This window comes from Budorcas taxicolor, chromosome 18, assembly GCF_023091745.1.
Source record: "Budorcas taxicolor isolate Tak-1 chromosome 18, Takin1.1, whole genome shotgun sequence".
NCBI classification, from domain to species: Eukaryota; Metazoa; Chordata; class Mammalia; order Artiodactyla; family Bovidae; genus Budorcas; species Budorcas taxicolor.
The window spans coordinates 57,331,867-57,352,675 of record NC_068927.1 but is presented as its reverse complement, the minus strand read 5'-3'; the positions used below and the strand labels follow the sequence as shown (position 1 = coordinate 57,352,675).

The following is a 20,809-nucleotide window of genomic DNA, read 5'->3' as shown; positions in this document are numbered from 1 at the left end:
GGCAACCCACTCCAGTGTTCCTGCCTGGAGAATCCCAGGGATGGGGGAGCCTGGTGGGCTGCCGTCTATGGGGTCGCACAGAGTCAGACACAACTGCAGCGACTTGGCAGTGGCAGCATCTGGGTGGGCCCTGATCCACTACGTGTTCTTAAAAGAGGGGAAACTAGGAAACTGGTCCAGAGATAAGACAGTGTGAAGAGTCCTAACCCCTGGACCACCAGGGAAGTCCCTAGTTTTGGGGGGGGTTAAATCAGCAGAACTCACACAATAAGAGGCTCAAATCCCAGGCGCACGAATCGATGAGCTTTGACAAACGTCCACTTTGCCGTCACCGGTTTGGATTCCCTTCGTGTCACATTTGGACACCTGCTCTTTTCGGTCTGTTTCCACTGCTTGTCTGTCTGTTCCCTTCCAGCCTCCCATAGAATATGAGATCCTCCAGCGACCCTCCTTCCGATCCTCATCCTCCCCCAGACCCTGGGAAAGGGACAAGTCCGGCAGGATGAATCAAGTCTGAATGCAGGTGGCAGGGGTGGGGGTGAGTGCTGAAACAAGAGTTTCAGGGAAAGGGAATTTGGACCCCTCCCAAGAAACAGTGAGCCAATCCACTGCTCAGAATGAATCAATTTCACTATGGTTCTGAAGTGGGGGAAAGATCAGGGCAGAACTAGAGACCTGGACAAGGAAGAGTTCACTGAACCCCTCTGGGGGAAGGTGGTAAGTCACGTTTCCCACCCCTGTGCCCCGCCCTCCCACCCCCGCCTTACTGGAGCCCAGTGGTTGGGTCCTTTATGAGGCAGGCTTGTGGGGACGGGGGACCTTGAGGGGCAGTGGTCAGAATAGGTGGACAGTCTCGGAGGAAGGAGCCCCTGGGAGCCGGGCCCCCCACACGCCATGGCGAGCGTGGTGGTGAAGACAATCTGGCAGTCCAAAGAGATCCATGAGGCCGGGGACCCCCCTGCGGGGGTCGAGAGCCGCTCCCAGCTGGTCCCCGAGACTCCTGGGGGGGTGACCAGCCCAGTCAAGGGGATCGCGAAGAAAAAGAAGGCTGTGTCGTTCCACGGGTGGGTGTGTAGCACCCTGTCGGGGTCCTAGGAGAAAGCAATGGCACCCCACTCCAGTGTTCTTGCCTGGAAAATCCCATGGATGGAGGAGCCTGGTGGGCTGCAGTCCATGGAGTCGCGAAGAGTCGGACACGACTGAGCGACTCCACTTGCACTTTTCACTTTCATGCATTGGAGAAGGAAATGGCAACCCACTCCAGTGTTCTTGCCTGGAGAATCCAGGGACAGAGGAGCCTAGTGGGCTGCCGTCTATGGGGTCGCACAGAGTCGGACACGACTGAAACGACTTAGCAGCGGCAGAAGCAGCAGTCGGGGTCCTAGCGCCCAGCGCTGCTTCCGACAGAGCAGTCCCACCGTGGGTGCTGGAGGAAGGGGTGGGGAAGGAGAGGACGGGGCAGAGGAGAGGCAGGCAGGGGGCCAGTGGCCAAGGGGGACTCAAGAGTGTAGAAGGAAGAAGGTAGTGGGGATGGAGTCAGAAGGACTAGGGGATGTGCAGACAAGGAGGAGGGAGGGGCCGTGCCCTGCTGGGGCCGCACCCTGAGCCTCCTGCCCATTTCTCCGCCCCAGGGTTGAGCCTCGGATGTCCCATGAGCCGATGCACTGGTGCCTGAACCTCAAACGGTCCTCGGCCTGCACCAATGTGTCCCTGCTCAACCTGGCAGCCATGGAGCCCACCGACTCCTCGGGCACAGACTCAACCACGGAAGACAGCAGCTCACTGGCGCTGCCCGTGCCCCCTGCCTCCCCTACCCAACCCTGGGCACCAGATGACCCAGACATCACGGAAATACTGGTGAGGGACCCCTGGCTGGGCTGAGGAAGACCAGGGTCCTCACCCTGGTGGGAGACAACTGAGGATGGAGGGGTGGTCTTCATGATTGGAAATGAGAAGGTTCTGGTCACCCTACAGGGGCCTGACAGGCAGCCACGAATCTGCTCCATCGGGGGTAAATGATGCCTGTTGCCTGGGGTTGGTCTTCCATTCATTCAGGCACTTCCAAATGCCCTGAGTCTGGGTTCACAGCTGGGAATCAGGCCAGGTCCCTGCTCCAGGGAAGCTCCCAGTCTGGTGGGAGTGACAGATACAGATGGGATGATAAATTCCATGATGGCGGTAACACCAGAGATCCCAGAAAAGGGCCCCTCAAACCAGACTGGGTATATCAGGGAAAGCTTCCTGGAGGAGGTGGCATTGGCACTGGGCTTTGAAGGATGAGTATGAGATCTCAGAAGGGACCACTTCAGAAGGTGTGACAAAACTGCAAGGTGAGCAAAATCTAGGAAAATTTAGAGAATTCTGACTAGAGCAGAGAATGCTACGTGTACATGCTTAGTTGTGTCCAGCTCTTTGCAACCCTATGGACGATAGCCCGCCAGGCTCCTCAGTCGATGGGATTCTCCAAGCAAGAATACTGCAGTGGGTTGCCTGCCCAACTCCAGGGGATCTTCCTGATCCAGGAATCGAACCAAAGTCTCCTGTGTCTCCTGCATTGCAGGCAGGTTCTTTAACCAATGCTATACCTTGGTCCTTTAACTCCCCTATCACCTTCCACCCCTTGCCAGGTTTCTCCTGGGCCAGGCTCTGAACTAGGCTTGACACAGACACTGAGAATCACACTAACAATAACCCTGGTTATAATGATAGTAAGATTCATTAGCAGATACTGAACACTTTCTATGTTCCAGAGCCTCAGTTTCTTCATCTGTAAAATGGAGATGCATGTGTATGTTCTTGCAAGAAATATTTCTTAAACACCTACAAATGTGTCAGGCACTGGTCTAGGAGCGGGAAATACAGTAGCACCTAAGACAGAGTTCTGTAGAGAACTTCACCCTCCTCATGAGATTGTCATGACAATGAAATGCAATTCATTCATGCAAAATATTTAGCTCAAGAGTCAGCCACATGCTCAGCATACGGGTTAGTTGTTATCCCCATTTCACAGGCAAAGATACTGAGGCTCTAGAAGGTTAAACAGCACCCTCAAATTCACACAGCTTCTAAGTAGTGGGGCCAGGTTTAGGAGTCAGGGGTTGGAGGAGGCACCGTGCATTGATGGGGGCAGTACAGGTCACCATGGGAGCCCTGAAGAGCAAGGCCTTGGCCCAACTGGACGTGGTCAAGAAAGGCTTTCTCTCTGGAAGAGGCATCTCCCAGGTTGGATCTTGAAGATAAGGAAGGTGGAATACAGGGAAGGGTGTTCCACCTAGCTGGAACAGCATAAACAAAACGACAGGGGTTGAAAAGAGCCCCGGGGGGGAACAGGTCCTTGTGGCTCAATTGTGGTGCGTGGGAGAGGTGAGGCTGGCAAGGGATGGAGCACAGGACACAGAGGCTGAGAAGTATGGACACTCTCCTGAGAGCAACAGGGAGCCATTGAGTGTTCCTGGGCAGGGGGAGAGGAGCCACGCTGGAGTTTGGGCTCTGTACCCATTTACTGAGCACCTACTATGTGCCAGGCACTGTGCCACATCCCTGTGGTGGGGAGGGGGTTTCATTTGCCTCTCTGAGTTCTGCAAAGGAAATGGAATAATGACCCATTTGAAGAAGAAAAAAAATAACTGAGGCAGAGAGAAGTGGTGTGACCCTCTGCATGGTTAGAGAGCTTGTAAGAAGCAGGGCCAGGACCAGAGGTTTAGTGGGTGTGATGCTTTCTCTCCTTAGGAGATGCCTCTGGGCCCAGGTGGGAGATGTTTGGAGGGGAGAGACTGGAGGCAGGTGGGCCAGAGAGGAGGCCAGGCGAAGGTCCCGGGTAAGAGGACCAGGTGGAGAGAAGGGAGCGGGCAGAGAGAGTCCAGCTGGGATGGATGGCCCGGGAGGCATCTCCTCCCCCTCGCTGCCAGCATCGCTCAGGCAGCTCTTGCAGAGGTCCACCTCCCACTGGAGCTATTTCTGAGTCACATCCCCCAGAGGACTGTGATGCCTGAGAAAGAGCCCTGGGCGGCCAAGATCAAGGTCTGCTGCAGCTGCGAGCTCACTGTGGGGCTGCGGGGGAGCCCTGGCCTCTATGAGGCTTCTCTGTAAAATGGAAAAAACTACTGACAGGCAGCACCCGGGGCCAGGGGCAAGAACAGCAAAGAGGCGGGCAGTAACAGGGACTGGAACACAGCGTCAGAGCTACATCAGGAGAGAAAGCTGGAGATGGACCGAGAGGAGGGGCAGAAACCCAGAGATCAAGCAGGACCAAGATCCGGGGCGGGGGGACGAGGACCCCAGACAGAGGAGGACTTGGACCTAGGGAGGGGGACAGAGACCAGCTGAGGGGGACACAGAAAACCAGAGACAGAGGAGGGGGCCAGAGACCTGGAGAAGGAAGGAACGGACACCATAGAGAGAAGTGGGACAGAGAACTGGACAAAAGAGGAAGACACCCCTGAGTGATAGAGGCCCCAGAGAGAGAACGACGATCCCCAGACTGGATGGAGGGTCGGAAGAAGATGGTGAAGCAGACACTTTGGTTCGTGTTTTCCTCTTTTTTTCCGGCCATGCCAGTGGAGCTTGTGGGTTTTTGGTTCCCTAGCCAGGGATCGAACTTGAGCCAACAGCAGTGAGAGACAGAGTCCTCACCGCTGGACTGCCAGGGAAGTTCCTGGTTCATGGCTTCAGCGCTGAGATCTTTATGAGGCCAGAGGATGCAACTGAGGAGGTGGTATTGCTTTTAGGAAATGTCAGTGCCTACATGCAGAAATGGCCAGATTAGATGCTTTGCAGCCTTGCTTCCCACTTGTCCTGCTGCCTACAGCCTTCCCTGAGGTGGCTGTGCTAACCACCCTTCCTGGTATGTCCTGTCGTATTCTCGTTACTTTTAATGATGCTGACACTAATCACGGCACTTGCCTTATGGATCCTAACATCTTGCTGACCCTTCCTCACCACCATCTGCCAAAGTATCATCATTCCCATTGGACAGGAAAGGAAACTGAGGCAGGCTTGGAATGCGGAATTGGACTGCCCAGCTGCATGGCGTGTGGGTGGCCAAGAAGGAGAGGTTTATCTCCTGATCTGGCTGCTGCCCACCTACACGATGGGGCTTCCCCAGTGGCCCAGTGGTAAAGAAGCTGCCTACAATGCGGGAGCCGCGGGTTCAATCCCTGGGTTGGGAAGATCCCCTGGAGGAGGGCACGGCAACCCACTCCAGTATTCTTGCCTGGAGAATCCCATGGACAGAGGACCCTGGTGGGCTAGAGTCCATGGGGTGGCCAAGAGTCAGACGCCACGGCAGGGACTGAACAGGTAGCACAGACGCACCTCCTCCATGCCATTCACTTTTCAGCCAAGGCTAACAGGCTCAGCCTTCACTATTTCCCAAATCTGCTCTCAGAGAAGCTAAAACTCACCTCCAGTGACCCCAGCTTTTCTCCAGTGCCCTTTCTCTTTCCCCAAGTGTTGACCAGCCGCCTTTCTGGGTCAGCCTGTACTCTTCCCAACAGCAGCCCCCTGAAGGTAGCAATTAGTCCTTCCCTGTTTTACAAGAAGAGAAACAGAGGCTTAGAGAGGTGAAGTCCCATCTCTGAGGCCTTACAAGTAATAAGTGGGAGAACGGAGTTGACCCCAGGACCTGCTCCCCTAGTTTTCCAGAACCTCTACCTACAAGAAGTCCAAGACTTTTTGGGTCTTCAGTTTAAAAATATCATTCTGTGTATCTGTTAGCGATTGCAGTGAAACAAATGATTCATGACCTTAAAACAACAAATCTGGAGTGGTTTAGTTGGGTGCTCCTGGCTTAGGGTTGCAGTCAAGATTTTGGGCTGGTGGGACTTCCTTGGCATGTCAGCATTTAAGACCTCATGCTTTCACTGCAGGGGGCGTGATTTCATCCCTAGTCAGGGAACTAAGATCCTACATGCTGCTTGGCCAAAAAATATTAAAAAAAGAAAAAAAGATTTTGGCAGGGGCCATAGTCATCTGATGAGAAGGAAATGGCAGCCCACTCCAGTATTCTTGCCTAAAGGATCCCATGGACAGAGGAGCCTGGTGGGCTACAGTCCATAGGGTCACAGAGTCGGACGCGACTGAGTGACTAACACGTAGTCATCTGATGACTCCCCAGGTGGCACTAGTGGTAAAGAATCTGCTTGCCAACGCAGGGGATACAAGAGACATGATCCTTGGGTTGATCCCTGGGTTGGGAAGATCCCCTGGAGGAGGAAATGGCACCCCACTCCAGTGTTCTTGCCTGGAGAAAATCCCATGGACAGAGAAGCCTAGAGGGCTACATTCCATGGGGCCACAAAGCGTTGGACCCATCTGAGCAACTAGGCACACACAGTCATCTGAAGGTTTGACTGGGGATGGAGGGGGTGCTTTCAAGATGGCGCACTCATATAGCTCTTGGTTGGTGGCCTCAGTTTCTTGCCACATGAGCCTCTCCAGAAGGAGCTGCTTATGGCCTGGCAGTTATCATCCTCCAGAGCCACAAGAGTAAGAAGGAAGCCACAGTTCCTTTCCTGAACTAGTTTTTTAAGTCACATACCATCACTCTGACTTATGCTATTTACTGGGTATGAGTCACTTGGTCCAGCCAACACTCAAGTGAGGGAATAAAGCACTACATTTGGAAACAGCCTCAAAAAATTTATGGGTGTATTTAAAACCACCATGGCTTTGTTGTGGGTTTTATTGTTTTTAATTATATTTTTTGTAGGTGCTTTTTTCCAGGATGAGGAAGTTCCCTTGTACTTTTAGTCTGTTGAGTGTTTTTATCATGAAAGGGTATTGGACTTTGTCCAAAGCTATTTCTGTATTCACTGACATGACTGAATTCCACACTCCCCTTGTATTTTACTAATATGGTATGTCACATGGGTTAATCTTCATGTTGAAGCAATTTTGCATTCCTGGGGTAAATCATATATGGTGTAGTATATAATCCTTTTCTTTTTTTTTTTTTTAAGGGCTTCCTAGGTGATTCAGTGGGTAAAAAATCTGCCTGAAATGCAGGAAACTCGGATTCAATCCCTGGGTTGGGAAGATCCCCTGGAGGAGGGCATGGCCACCCACTCCAGTATTCCTGCCTGAAGAATCTAATGGACAGAGGAGCCTGGTGGGCTACAGCCCGTGGGGTCACAGTCAGACTCGACTGAGCACACACGCACACAATCCTTTTTATACGCTGCTGGACTTGGTTTGCTAGTGTTTTGTTGAAATGTTTGTGGCTATTTCCAGAAAGGATACTGGTCTGTAGTTTTACTATCTGGTGATGTCTTTGGTTTTGGTATCAGGGTAACACTGGCTTCACAGTTCCCTCCTCTTCTGTTTTTTGGTGAAGAGTTTGAGATGATTTGGCAGCAACTCTTTAAAAAAAAAAAAAGATTGGTAGAATTCACCAGTAAAGACATCTGGGCTTTCTTTGTTGGAAGTTTTAAAATCACTAACTCAAACCCTTTACTTGTTATAGGGCTATTCAGATGTCCTATCTCTTCTCCAGTTAGTGTTTTGCAAGGAATTTTTCCATTTCATCTAGGTTATCAAATTTGACGGCATCCAATTGTTCATAGAGTTCCCTTGTAATCCTTTCTCTTTCCCTAAGACTGGTAGTAATGTCCCCTTTTTCCTTTCTGATTTTAGTGATTTGAGTATTCTTCCTCTTTTTCATAGTCAATCTAGCCAAGAATTTGGCAATTTTGTCGATCTTTCAAAAAAAACAACTTCCGGCATGCTGATTTTTCTCTACTGTTCTATTTCATTTTCTCCACTGTGATCTTTTTTCATTTTCCTCTCATTCCAAAGTATAATTTCTCTTGTGATTCTTCTTCCACCCATTATTTATGAGTGTGTGTTGTTTAATTTCCATTTATCAATACTTGTGAGTTCCTCATAATTTCTTTCTGCGTTTGATTCCTAATTTCATTCTACTGAGGTCTTTGAGGTCAGAAAGCACACTTCGTTTTCATATCCTTTAGGGTCTGTCCTTGACCATATGAAGAATGTTTCATTCCACTTGAGAAGAATGTGTGTTCTGCTGTTGCGTGTTATGTTCTATAGATGTCTGTTAGGTTTGGTTGGTTTATAGTGTTGTTCAAGTCTTCTCTTTGCTGATCTACTTTCTAGTTTTCATTCTTTCTTTCTGAGGGGTTAGGAAGGGTGCTGTGCCACGCGGCATGTGGGATCTTAGTTCCCCGACCCAGGGACTGAATCTGGGCCCTCGGCAGTAAAGGCACAGAGTCCTAGCCCCTGGACTGCCAGGGAATTCCCAATTCTGTTAGTTTTTGATACATATGTTTTGAAGCTCTATTAGGTGCATATATATTTATGATTGTTGTAATCTTCCCAATGACTTGAGTCGGTTTTGGTCACTTTTTTTCATTGTTTTCATTGAGGGGTGGAATTCGGGGGTTTCCAACTCCTCCATTTTGCTGATATCACCTTAATACAGTATTTATCATGGTCTTTATCCAGAGCAGTTGTGCAAGAAATGTGAAGTTGTTCCCATTTTACAATGGAGGAAGCTTGTTCTCTTTTGTTTGTGTATTACTTTAGCAGCTGTGAAAGAAAACCAAAATATCTGGTTGAAGCAGGATAGTTTATTGCTGACATAAACATCTCAAGTATAGCAGGTCAGAGGCCCCAGGGTTCTGGAGGCTCAGTTATTATGTCACAAGTTTGGCTGCTGTAACAAAAAAGACACAAAGTAGCAGTGTTGGGTTTTTTAAATATTTATTTGGCTGCACTGGGTCTTCCTTGTGACATGTAGGGTCTTTAGTTACTGTACTCAGGATATTTTTAGCTGTAGCATGTATTTAGGCAAACTCTTAGTTGCAGCATGGAGGATCTTACTTCCCTGACCAGGGATCGAACTCAAGCACAGAATCTTAGCCACTGGAGCGCCAGGGAAGTCCCCAAAGTAGCATAAACAAGGTGGAAAACGTTCTCCTTCTCACATGTAAAGTATTTGAAAGTGGTTGGAATTGAGTATGGCAGCTTCACAGGGTTGAGAATTTGATATTCTTTTATCTTGTGTCCTCCAGCTCATAGTTCAAGATGGCTGCCCTGGCTTTAGCCATCAACATCATGGGGAGAAAGGGAAGTATGCTCCCTACTTTCTTTTATTAAAGGCATGAATTGGAAATTGCCTACATTATTCCCACTCATATTCCATTGGCCAGAACTTAGTCACATGGGCTTGCCCAGCTGCAAGGGCACCTGGGAAATGTAGTCTTTGGCTGGGCAGTCATGTGCCAGGCTAACTCTTCTATAAATGTGGAAGACAGGAGAGAGGAGATCCTGTCACATGCAGCCTTTCTGAGCCAGTTTTTTTGAAAGGGGTCACAAAGCATTTTATGATGCTATAAGGTAGCTATGATCAGCAGCCGCACGGCATCATGGTTTAAAACAATGGTTCTGAGTATAAATTCTGACAAGTGCACCTCACATACCATGTACCTGGGAATACAAAGGACATCTCCTCTCTGGGCCTCATTTGCCTCCCTTGCAAAATGCGCCAAAATAACCTCAAGAGGTGCGGTTGTGGGGAAAAAATGGGAAAACGTGGGTAACTGCGTGACTTGGTGCATAGTGAGTGCTTATATTTGGAAAGTGGGTTATCTTTAGAATTCTCCACTGCCTGGAGAGAAAGACAGGGCATGTGTTTTAACAGTTTATCTTATTTATGTCTCTGGACCCAAAGGCATTTATCTCAGGTTAAGAACATCCCCCTTCTCCCACATGTCTGAGCAACCCCCAACCCCCTGCTCCCTCCTGGATCCTACTTATTTTTCTTCCCATCCACTAAGCAGAAAAAGAGTCTGCCCCCTGGCTTAATGGAGCAAGAACACCGAGAATCAAAGAGGCGCAGCCCTGGCCCCCAATTCCACCAGCTATTCCAGGGCAGAATCCAGGTGTAAAGCCAGTTTTAAGACTTTCTCTTGGGGTTGGGGTTTGCTCCCTACACCCACTGACCCCTGGCTGTCTCTGGTTCTTCCCCAGAGTGGGGTCAACAGTGGATTGGTGCGTGCCAAAGATTCCATCACCAGTTTGAAGGAGAAGACTACCCGGGTTAACCAGCACGTGCAGACGTTGCAGGTGTGAGGGCCACCCCGTCCCCCGCCAACACCTCCTCTTCTTCCGGGGCCACGTTCCCCTTCTTTGAGCTATCCTCCCGCTCAATGCACCCATAGCCCAGCTGGGGGAGACTGAGGCTCAGAAGGGAAAGGGATGTTCCCACCTCTCCTCCCCATGGTGTGTCCCCTGGAGGCCCTGGCTAACCCCTCCTCCCTTCCATGCTCCAGAGTGAGTGCTCTGTGCTGAGTGAGAATTTAGAGAGAAGGCGGCAAGAGGCAGAAGAACTAGAAGGGTACTGTAGTCAACTCAAGGTGAGCTGCTGAGGGGCAGGAGCGGGGCAGAAAGAAGGGAGCAGGAGTAGGAAGAGGGTGAGAGGAAATGGGGAGGAGTGGAGTGGTCGACAGGAGAGAGATGGGGGCAAGCGGACAGGGAGCATGGGAGAGGTCCGAGGACAAACCCGCCCTTTAGCCAAGCGAACCAAGGGTGAAGACAGTCCTTGCAGAAGAAGTGGGCATGTCTCGGCTGAGGGGGGTGGAACCTGCATGGAAAATAACAAGGATAAGGGTTGGGAGACGGAACCGGAATGGGAAGGCAGGGCCCCTGCCCTGGTGTCCTGACCCAGGAGAACTGCCGGAAGGTGACCCGGTCGGTGGAAGACGCTGAAATAAAAACCAACGTCCTGAAGCAGAATTCTGCTCTGCTGGAGGTAAGGCGGAGGGGGTCTAAAGGTTTGAGGAAGTTACTCAAGTATGTGAGGTACTCAAGGTGGACTTCGGGTAGGACTTCCCGCCCTACCAACCACCATCATCACCACCACCACCACCACCGCCACCCTGCTCCTTCTTGTTCATGGTCATACTTCTCCACGCACAGTCATATTCAGGTCCCAGGGAGAGGAATTCACGTCAGACTTGGAGTGGGTGGGAATGCCTGTCCTGCCCACACGTCCACTGATTTCCCAACAGAATGTTGGGAAAGCTTCAGTTGTTCTTTCTAAACAGGAGGGACTGGAGTTTGAGGCCTATCGAGGATTAGAGTTGGGGTGGAGGGCTAGATGGAGACAGAGAGGCAGGCATTTAGAGGTTAAGGTGAGTTGGGACTCCAGCTGGGCGTCAAATGGAACCTCCCTCCCTAATCGCGTCCCCACATCCATTTACTTTCTAGTGTCAGGAGTTCATTGGGCGGATCTGGGGGTGGGGGTGGAGGTGGAGGTAGCGGTGGTGGGAGGCAAGGGGCGGGATGCTCAAGCTAACCCTGCCTGCCTTCCCTGCCCAGGAGAAGCTGCGCTACCTCCAGCAGCAACTGCAGGATGAGACTCCAAGGAGGCAGGAGGCCGAGCTGCAGGAGCTGGAGCAGAAGCTGGAGGCTGGCCTCTCCAGGCACGGCCTGGGCCCTGCCACCCAGCCCCTAGGCTGCTCCGGTCCGCCCGGGAGCCCCGATGAACCCCCGCGACCGCGAGGCCTGGCCTCAGGCGGCTGGGGAATGGGGCCCCGGGCAGGGGAGGGCCCCGTCGTGAGCGAGCAGGAGTTGCAAAAGGTCTCTGCCGGCCTGGAGGAGCTGAGGTGAGTGGGATCTCGAGATGGGCCCGGGGGGATGGAGCCTCGAAGAGCCTAGGAAGCAGTATTCTGGGGCCATGACCCGAAAGGGCAGGACTTCGAAGAAGTGAGTAGAGTATAGGACTGGTGGCGGGGAGGCCTGTGAAAATGAGGTGGGCGAAGTTTGGGAAGGTGGCAGGTGGCTCCAAACTCAGGGGGACAGGGTTGGGGCGAGTGGTATCTAGAGGAGGCCGTGTCTGGAGCAGTTGATGCAGGGCTGGGAGGAAGGCCGAGAGAAGGCCAGGATATCTGACAAGGGGATTCTTTCCGGGCTGGGTTCTGGGGGACGTGAGAGGATTCCAACACATGGACAGGACGGGAGAATTCGGGGACTGCGTGGGTCCGGAGCCCCTGGCCTGGCGGACAGGGCGTGTCCAAACTTAGTGTTGCCGGGTTCCTTACCTCTGCCCCTACAGGAGGGAGGTGTCTTCGCTGACCGCCCGGTGGCATCAGGAGGAGGGAGCTGTGCAAGAGGCCCTACGGCTGCTCGGGGGTCTGGGTGGCAGGCTCGACGGCTTTCTGGGCCAGTGGGAGCGGGCGCAGCGCGATCAGGCGCAGACCGCGCGGGGCCTGCAGGAGCTGCGGGGCCGGGCGGACGAGCTGTGCACCATGTAAGGGCCCACCCGAGAGCACTGTGGGAACCTGGGAGGGCGGAGCCTTGAGTGAAGGGGTGGGCCAATCAGCTGGAGTCAATCGGGCGGAGACTGTAGTACTGACAGGTGGGGGCCCCAATTAGAGAGGAGGGAGAGGTGCTTTCTACCTAAGGACTGAGGGGCGGAGCCCTACAAAAGACGGGCTTCCCTGGTAGCTCAGCGGGGACAGAATCCGCCTGCAATGTGGGAGACCCAGGTTCGATCCCTGGGTTGGGAAGATCCCCTGGAGAAGGAAATGGCAACCCCCCTCCAGTATTCTGGCCTGGAGAAGTCCGTGGACTGTATAGCCCCTGGGGTCGCAAAGAGCCAGACACGACCGAGCAACTTTCACTTTCACTGCATCTTAAAAGGGCAAGGGAAGGCAAATGGGAACAGGACAAACCAGTTAGAGAACAAGAAGAGGCATTCCCGAAATAAAAGGAAAAAAAAAAAGATGGACCAGTCAGAGCAGAGGCTGCGCGTGTGGCGAGGTATTGCAAACTGTACGAAGGCAGAGGTACTGGGCTAATCTTGGGTGGAGCCTTGCTGGGCCTTCACCCTGCTCTACAAAAGTAGAGCGGTTCCTGTGAAACCTTTGGTAAGCCAAAATAGCATAAAGCAAAGAATCAACTACCTTAGAATACATCTTGCCAACAGATGCACAAAATAAATTGAGGTAAAGCACAGATGCCCACAGAACGCAGTTCAAAGATATGGTGCTTGATGCCTAGATACTGAGTGTAGTTCTCAGAGGAGGAGCTTGGTGGCTCCACTCACTGCTTGTTGTGTGTCCTGCTTCTGTAAAAGCAGGCTGAGCTGGGAAGAATTGATACTTTCCAACTGTGGTGCTAGAGAAGACTCTTCAGAGTCCCTTGGACAGCAAGGAGATCAAACCAATCAATCCTAAAGGAAATCAACCCGGAATATTCATTGGAAGGAAACTGATGCTGAAGCTGAAGCTCCAGTACTTTGGCTACCTGGTGCGAAGAGCCGACACACTGGAAACGACCCTGATGCTGGGAAGGACTGAGGGCAGGAGGAGAAGGGAGCGACAGAGGATGAGATGGTTGGTTGGATGGCATCACCGAATCAATGGACATGAGTTTGAGCAAACTCCAGAAGATATTGAAAGACAGGGAAACCTGGCCTGCTGCAATCAATGGGTTGCAAAGAGTTGGACACGACATAGCAAATGAACAACAAGAGCTTGCTACAAAACGAATGCTTTGTGCTTTTTTCATAAAAGCAAAAATCCTTTTCTGATTTCTTTTGGTTAGTGAAAACAGGTTCTAATGTAGGTATTTCCTAAAAATGGACTGGGATAAAGCGACCTTTCAGAAATCAGAGGACGCCTGTATTCTCTTTGAGAGGCAACCTCACTGCACTGCTTATTCTCACATCTCAGGGTGGAGCGGTCCGCAGTGTCTGTGGCTTCCCTGAGGAGCGAACTGGAGGGGCTGGGCCCAGTGAAACCAATTCTGGAGGAGCTTGGACGGCAATTTCAGAGCTCTCGGAGAGTGTCTGACCTCTCTATGAACCTGGATCGGGGAGCCCAAGGCTCCTGTACCCGCTGTGCCAGGTAAGGGGGCAGCGCCTGGCTCCAGGTGCATTCTGTGTCATATTGAGGACACAGCATCCAAGGAGATGAGACTTTAGCATGAATGGAGAGGAAGATGCACTGTGGAAGACAGGGCAGCCCCATGTATTATAGGATGGGCCAGTCTTGCTGCATTTGGGGAGTCATATTTCTTCCCTTCCCCACACGGTGAAGTCAGTGTTTTGTGGAACACGAGAAAGTCTTGCTTTGTTTCGAGCATCCTAGATTTCCAAGTGCATCATGGGAAGGTTGGGCAGTGGTACTGGTGGGAGGCAGAGTTGTCCAGTGCACTGTAGGGAAGTGTGAGACCTTGGGGTATTGGAGAGGCACCGGATACCATGTTTAACCTATATTAGGAATGGTGGGGGCACTTCCAATACAATGTGGGATCAATTTTAACTAGTGCATTGTGAGAAATGTGAGTTTTTGATGTGCTGAGGGCCATCTGCTGTCGGGAGTGGAAACCCCCAGCACTGTGGGAGTTCCCCATGCTGTGGAATCCAAAGTACACCTGATGCACTGTAGTCTGGCCCCCGTGCATGGTGGGAAGGTGGCCTGGGTGAAAGCAGGTAGGCCTGGGCCATCCTGGTCTGAGGCCTCTTTCATCTGGTGACTACCCCTCCCCCAGCCAGGGGCAGCAGTTGTCCACGGAGTCCCTGCAGCAGCTGCTGGAACGAGCGCTGACCCCGCTAGTGGACGAGGTGAAGCAGAGAGGCCTGGCTCCTGCCTGCCCCAGCTGCCAGAGGCTACACAAGAAGATTCTGGTACCAAGGACCATGGGCCACCATGGTCCAGTTTGTGATCAGGGTAGGGGGAGGGGAGCCCCAGGCACAAGGATACTGCTGGTGTGTGGCAGGATGGGAAGGGTGAGCTGGGGGCAGCAGGTGTTGGGGGAATGCTTGGCTCTGATATGTCAGAATGCGGGGGGGTGGGGAGAGCAGTTTGGTACTTACTGAGTCATAGGTCAGTCATTATGGAAGCTTGGGTGATGGACTTGGGCCCAAAGCATCATGGAACCTGGATCTGGTGCTTTGTGGGACAGAGAAGACAGACACCAGTCTATAGCTTCGTGGAATATAAGCCTTATTTTCTATGAAACTTGAGAGGCAGTGCATTATATGGGATCATTATGGTCAGACGGGGGACCAGTGACTACAGCTCACAGTAAGCTAACGCATTATGGGAAATGGAACCACAGCCCTTCCTGAGGCATTGCACACACACAGGCACAATAGCAGGTGGAATCTGAGGCTGGTGTACATTCTGAAACATAGTGATCTAGTATATTATGGGATATTGGCCTAATGTGTGATGGGATAAGAGTTGTAGTGGGTGAGATGGACAAATGAGGCAATAAAGGACCTGGGGCCTGGTGCATTGTGGGACACAGGGCACCAGAGCACTGAGGCCTATTAGTGGGACAGAGAGTCCTGATAGACAGGAGATGTGGGGTCTTGTGAATTATGGGATGTAGACGGTCACCACGTGATGAGAGATGGGGGCCCAGACGTCAAGCACATGGTGGCTCATGGGCAGTAAGGAACAAAGTGACAGATGCTGATTTAGTGCTTACAGGGACAAAGAAGGCCAGTGCAGTCAGTAAAGGACAGATGGTGGGACAGATATAAGTCTAGTGCACAAGGGAATCAGGAAGGCCCAGTGCATTGTGGGATGCTGGGGTCAGCCTCAGGCTCAAGGCATGATGGGATACTCCCAGGGGGGATGTGGGCCCCAGGGGACCCTACCCCTTGCGCTTCGCGATCCAGATCCCCCCTCCACCCCCAGCCCAGTCCAGTAAGCCCAGCGGCGCCTACGCTCCTCTCCCCAGGAGCTGGAGCGCCAGGCCTTGGCCAAACACGTCAGGGCAGAGGCCCTGAGCTCCACCCTTCGGCTGGCCCAAGACGAAGCCTCGCGGGCCAAGAACCTGCTGCTGACGGACAAGATGAAGCCGGAGTGAGGAAGGAGGCTGAGGGCATGGGAGGAGGGTGAGGTCTTGGGGAGAGGGCCTGAGTCACCCCCACCTTCCACTTCAGCCCCAAGGCCTCTGGTCTCACCAGCACTAACTGCCCACTGTCTCATTACAGGGAGAAGGTGGCCGCTCTGGACTATCTACACTTGAAAATGTGCTCCCTTCACGATCAGCTCAGCAACCTGCCACTTGAGGGGTCCACAGGGACAATGGGGGGAGGAAGTGGTGGGGGAACTCCCCCAAAACGTGGGGGCCCAACCCCTGAGCAATAAATGGCCCCTCATGCTGGCATGAATTCAGTCTCCTGTTTGGCACCAAAAGAGAGTTAGTAAAATTGCACACGCCACGCACCAGCATCTGTGCTCACTCTGACTTGATCCTCAGCCGATGGGATGTCAATGATGGTACACTCTTCTGACGAGTTCTGCTTGAAATGGGAGTCAAGAATGAACTGATAGCCAGTGTGGAGAAGTGGGAACAAAGAAAGTTCGAAAGTCCCAAATTTGTCTGTGTTCAATCAGATGTTCCCATTGTAAGTCTCAGGCTTCCCCACTCCTTCCCAATCAATGCCCCAACCTTCCTATCGGAGACTTAGCAAGGTTTTTAATTCAACTTGGTATGTAATTCTGGAACCCATACAGCTACAGCTTGTGTTGGATTTTCAGCCATGTTGACCCTGTGTTTATAAGAAATGTGAAATTCTTTTAGGGTTTCCATGGAAGCTCATTAGTTCTCTGAATGTGATTGGAGCTGAGAGTTTAAAGATCTCAGCTCAGGGGGTACAGGTTCCATCCCTGTTTGGGGAACTAAGATCCACATGCGTTGCAGCCAAAAAACAAAACACAGAAGCAATATTTCAAAGATCTGAACTCATAATGTTCTTTCATTAAGCCTGTCAGGGCACTGAGAAGAAGCCACTGAATGCCACTCTCCTTGTGGCCATTGTTAGTGCCCTGAGGGTTCATTGCAGCAGCCACTCATCCCTCAAGTCACAGACTTCAATTGGAACCTCGTAACAGTCCAGATGGATGCTAATATATGATGTACCATGATGCCACTGCAGACTGTGGAATATTAGCATTCCATTTCTTGACAAGGAGCTCAGGAGCTATGTTCAAATCCTAAGAACCAACTAAACCATTTCCCAAACCAAATTTGAGAATTCACTTCCTATTGCAAATATTGATGTCAGCCAAGGTATATTCAGGAGACAGAAATCACACTGGTTATTTTCACAGAGATGATTTCATATACGGAAATATTACTTAGGTATAAAGAGTTGGTAACTAGGAAACTGAAAAGGCAAGAAGAGAGCCCTGTGGTATCATAGTGGTAATAACTCGTGACCGTGGAAGCAGCTAACAACACTGGTGAAGGAAAAGCAAAGAATATGGGTTAGAATTATGAAAAGTAAACACTTGGGTGAGAGGCTCACCAAAGATGAAATCCGAGGAGGACAATGAAGAGGGGAGAGTTCTCAACTGGTGCAGATGTTATCTGAGCTTAGAGGACCACCAGGGACTGGGGCCTTCTCTGAAAGCATGCTAAAATGGTACTGGCATTTCTCAGGGTGCGCAAGATTTGGAAAAACTGCGAACTAGACTTAGCAGCTGCTGCAGGAAGGAAATGCCTCAGCTGGGATAAAGAAGCTATGCTGGGTGATAACCGATGAGTAGGAAAAACTGACAGGAAATAAGCAGAGAGCAAACCGGAAGAGCCCAATCTCTTGGCTTTCTTCAGTCCCTTTGGTGCCCCCTACTGGCAGAGTAGAACACAGCCTGTTGACCAAGAAAAAGTGTGGCTTCAGAGACTTTCCCTGGTGGCTCAGAGGTTAAACGTCTGCCTTCGGTGCGGGAGACCCGGGCTCGATCCCTGGGTCGGGAAGATCCCCTGGAGAAGGAAATGGCAATCCACTCCAGTATCCTTGCCTGGAGAATCCCATGGACAAAGAAATCTAGTAGGTTACTAGTCCATGGGGTCCCAAAGAGTTGGACACGACTGAGCGACTTCACCTTCACTTTCACCTCTGGTGTCCCGGAGTCCCAGATACACTAGGGAGGGAATTTGAATCCAAGAGATAATAGCGTAATAGTTGGCACAGGTAACAGTAGTGTGTACCAATGATCAGCGGTTACGAGTAATCCAGTTCCATGCCCCTAAGGCCTTGAATACTTAAGAGACCAATTATTTTCCTGGATAACTAGTCTGAATGTTGTGCTGATGTTAATTCTATCCAAATTCTATTGTGGTTTTAATGCAAATTCTTTTTTTTTAATGCAAATTCAATCAAAATCCCAGTGAGATGATTTTTTAAAGGAACTGACCCAATTATTCTAAAGATCTCCTGAAGAAACAAATAGATGAGAGAAGCAAAGATTTTTTGTTTCTACAGAAAAGTAATAAGATGGGTCTACAGCCAGTATGTTAAAATATAAAGTTACACTGGGAATTCCCTGGTGGTCCAGTGCCTAAGACACTGTTTTGAGCTCTCAATGCAGGGGGCCCTGGTCAGGGAACTAGATGCCACGTGCCACAACTAAGAATTTGCATGCTGCAAAGACCCAGCACAGCTAAGTATCTTTTAAAAATCATATTAAAAAAATAACAAAATAAATAAATAAAAAGTTAAAAAAAGAACAAATCAGGCTGCTCTTTTGGGAACACTTACTGAAGATACTCCACAGAGACAGAGAGCCCTGGCCATCCCATTTCCCAGGTGACCCTTCAGCTTGATGCGATGACCAATGACTAGTGACCACAACGAGGCCAGTGAGTCCAACTCAACCCAGATTGTACGACTGTGAGCACATTGAATGACTGGCTTTCAAAATTTTGGCAAAATATGCATCATATACAGTTTACCATTTTAATCATATTTAAGTGTCTAATTCAGTGGCATGAATTACACTCACAAGGTTGTGTAACCATCACCACTGTCTATGTCCAGAGCTTTTCATCCTCCCAAACAGAAACACTGTAGCCATTAAACAAAACCTCCTCATTCCCCATTCCTCCCTCCTCCCAGCTCCTGGCAACTGCCGGGAACATCTTTTCATGGGCTTATTTGTGAATCTTCAGTGCAGAAATGTCTATTCAAGTCCTTGGCCTATTTTTTGAATGGGGTTGCTTGGCTTTTGTTGTTGGATTGTCATGTCATATATCTGATATTAACTCCTTATCAGATACACAACATGCAAATTATAGTCTCCCATCATGCCAGCTCTTTTCACTCTATTGATCGTGTCCTTGGATGCACAGAATTTTTTAATCTGGTTGTAATGCCTTTTTTTTTTTTTTTTCCTTTTGCTGTCTGTGCTTTGGCTAGCACATCCAAGCTGAGAAGTCATTGCCAAATCCAATGTCATGAAGCCTTGAGCCTGTGTTTCCTTTGGAAGGGTTTTATAGACTGGGGTCCCCAACCTCTGGGATCTAATGCATGATGATCTGAAGTGGAGCTGTCGCAATACTAGTAGAAATAAAGTGCACAATAAATGTAGTGCCCTTGAATCATCCCGAAACCATCCCCCCACCCCCGCACTGGTCCATGGAAAAATTGTCTTCTATGAAAGCTGCCAAAAACGGCTGCTGGGGACCGCTGTTATAGAGTGCACGTAGTGGTCTCACAGACCCTCTTTCTTCCACAGTGTATGGGTGCAACAGACCTAGGGATGCCCCTTCCTCCAGCTTCCCACCACCCTCCAACATTTTTTTTCCAGTTGCAATCTTTGGAATCAGCTACTCAGCTATCCTCGGTCACCAAGAGCAGCCGACACCATTTTTTGAGCTTAACTCCTTATTACCGATCAGCCATGAGCTCCCAGATTCGTCAAAATCATTTCACCCGAGGTAGAGGCCGCCGTCCACCACCTGGTCAACAAGTATCTGCAGGCCTCCTATACCTACCTGCCTCTGGGCTTCTTTCTCCACTGCCGCAATGTGACTCGAGGGCGTGAGCCCCTTTTCCCCTGAACTGCTCTAGGAGAAGTGCCAGGGCACCCACCACTTCTTGAAACTGCAAAACCAGCATGGCTGCCGTGCCCTCTTCCTAGACGGGCAGAAGCTGTATCAAGATGCTACGGAAGCCTCCGTGTTCATGGAGAAGAACCTCCACGAACCAGGCCCATATGGATCCGCATGCCCTGGGTTCTGCCTGTGCAGACTCCCACCTCTGTGACTCCTGGAGCCTCAGCCTAGGTGAGCAGGTGACATTTATCTGCAAGATGGGTGATCACCTGACTGACCTCCGCAGGCTGGCTGGTCCCCAGGCTTGGCTGGGCGAGAGTATCTTTTTGAAATGTTCAGCCTTAAGCACAACTAGAAGCCCTCCCCCCACCCCAGAGCCCTACAGCCCTTGAGGAGCCCCCCTGATGTCAGGCCTGCCCGAAGCCGCTCTCTGCAACCACTAGGCAGCTTGTTAACCGCTCTGGTGAACCAGCCCCACCCCAATGACCTTTCCCCTAGTTTCACCACTTACCAACTCATGGCCAAACTGGTTTCATCTGTGCACCTGTGATAGCCAGAACAATGGTTCCCCCAAAGATGCCCTGGACCCTGTGTATATGGTATTCTACATGGCAAAGGGGAATTAGTTTGCAGAGGGAATTAAGGTTGCTAGTCAGTTGGAGTTGAGATTAGGAGCTAATCCTGGATCATCCGGATGGGCTCAGTCCAACAAGGGTCCTTAGATGGCAGGAATCAGTCACAGGAGGTGTGAAGTGAAGTCACTCAGTTGTGTCGACTCTTTGCGACCCCACGGACTGTAGCCTACAAGGCTCCTCTATCCATGGGATTTTCCAGGCAATAGTACTGGAGTGGATCGCCATTTCCTTCTCCAGGGGATCTTCCCGACCCAGGGATCGAACCCGGATCTCCTGCATTGTAGACAGACGCTTTACCATCTGAGCCACCAGAGTGGAGCAAGGCACAGAGGGATGCAACGATGACGGCTATG

The 20,809-nt window shown here is 50.9% G+C and overlaps 1 protein-coding gene across 1 annotated transcript; it reads left to right on the top strand.

Annotated features, from left to right (window-relative positions):
* The first annotated feature begins 894 nt into the window (after positions 1–894).
* TSKS (testis specific serine kinase substrate) lies at positions 895–16,130 on the top strand. Its single transcript, XM_052656680.1, has 11 exons — positions 895–1,064; positions 1,632–1,857; positions 9,991–10,086; positions 10,293–10,376; positions 10,688–10,771; positions 11,341–11,627; positions 12,077–12,271; positions 13,698–13,871; positions 14,518–14,653; positions 15,718–15,842; positions 15,974–16,130. Exons 1-11 carry the CDS (start codon positions 895–897, stop codon positions 16,128–16,130), a joined length of 1,734 nt encoding a protein of 577 aa, XP_052512640.1.
* Positions 16,131–20,809: the final 4,679 nt, after the last annotated feature.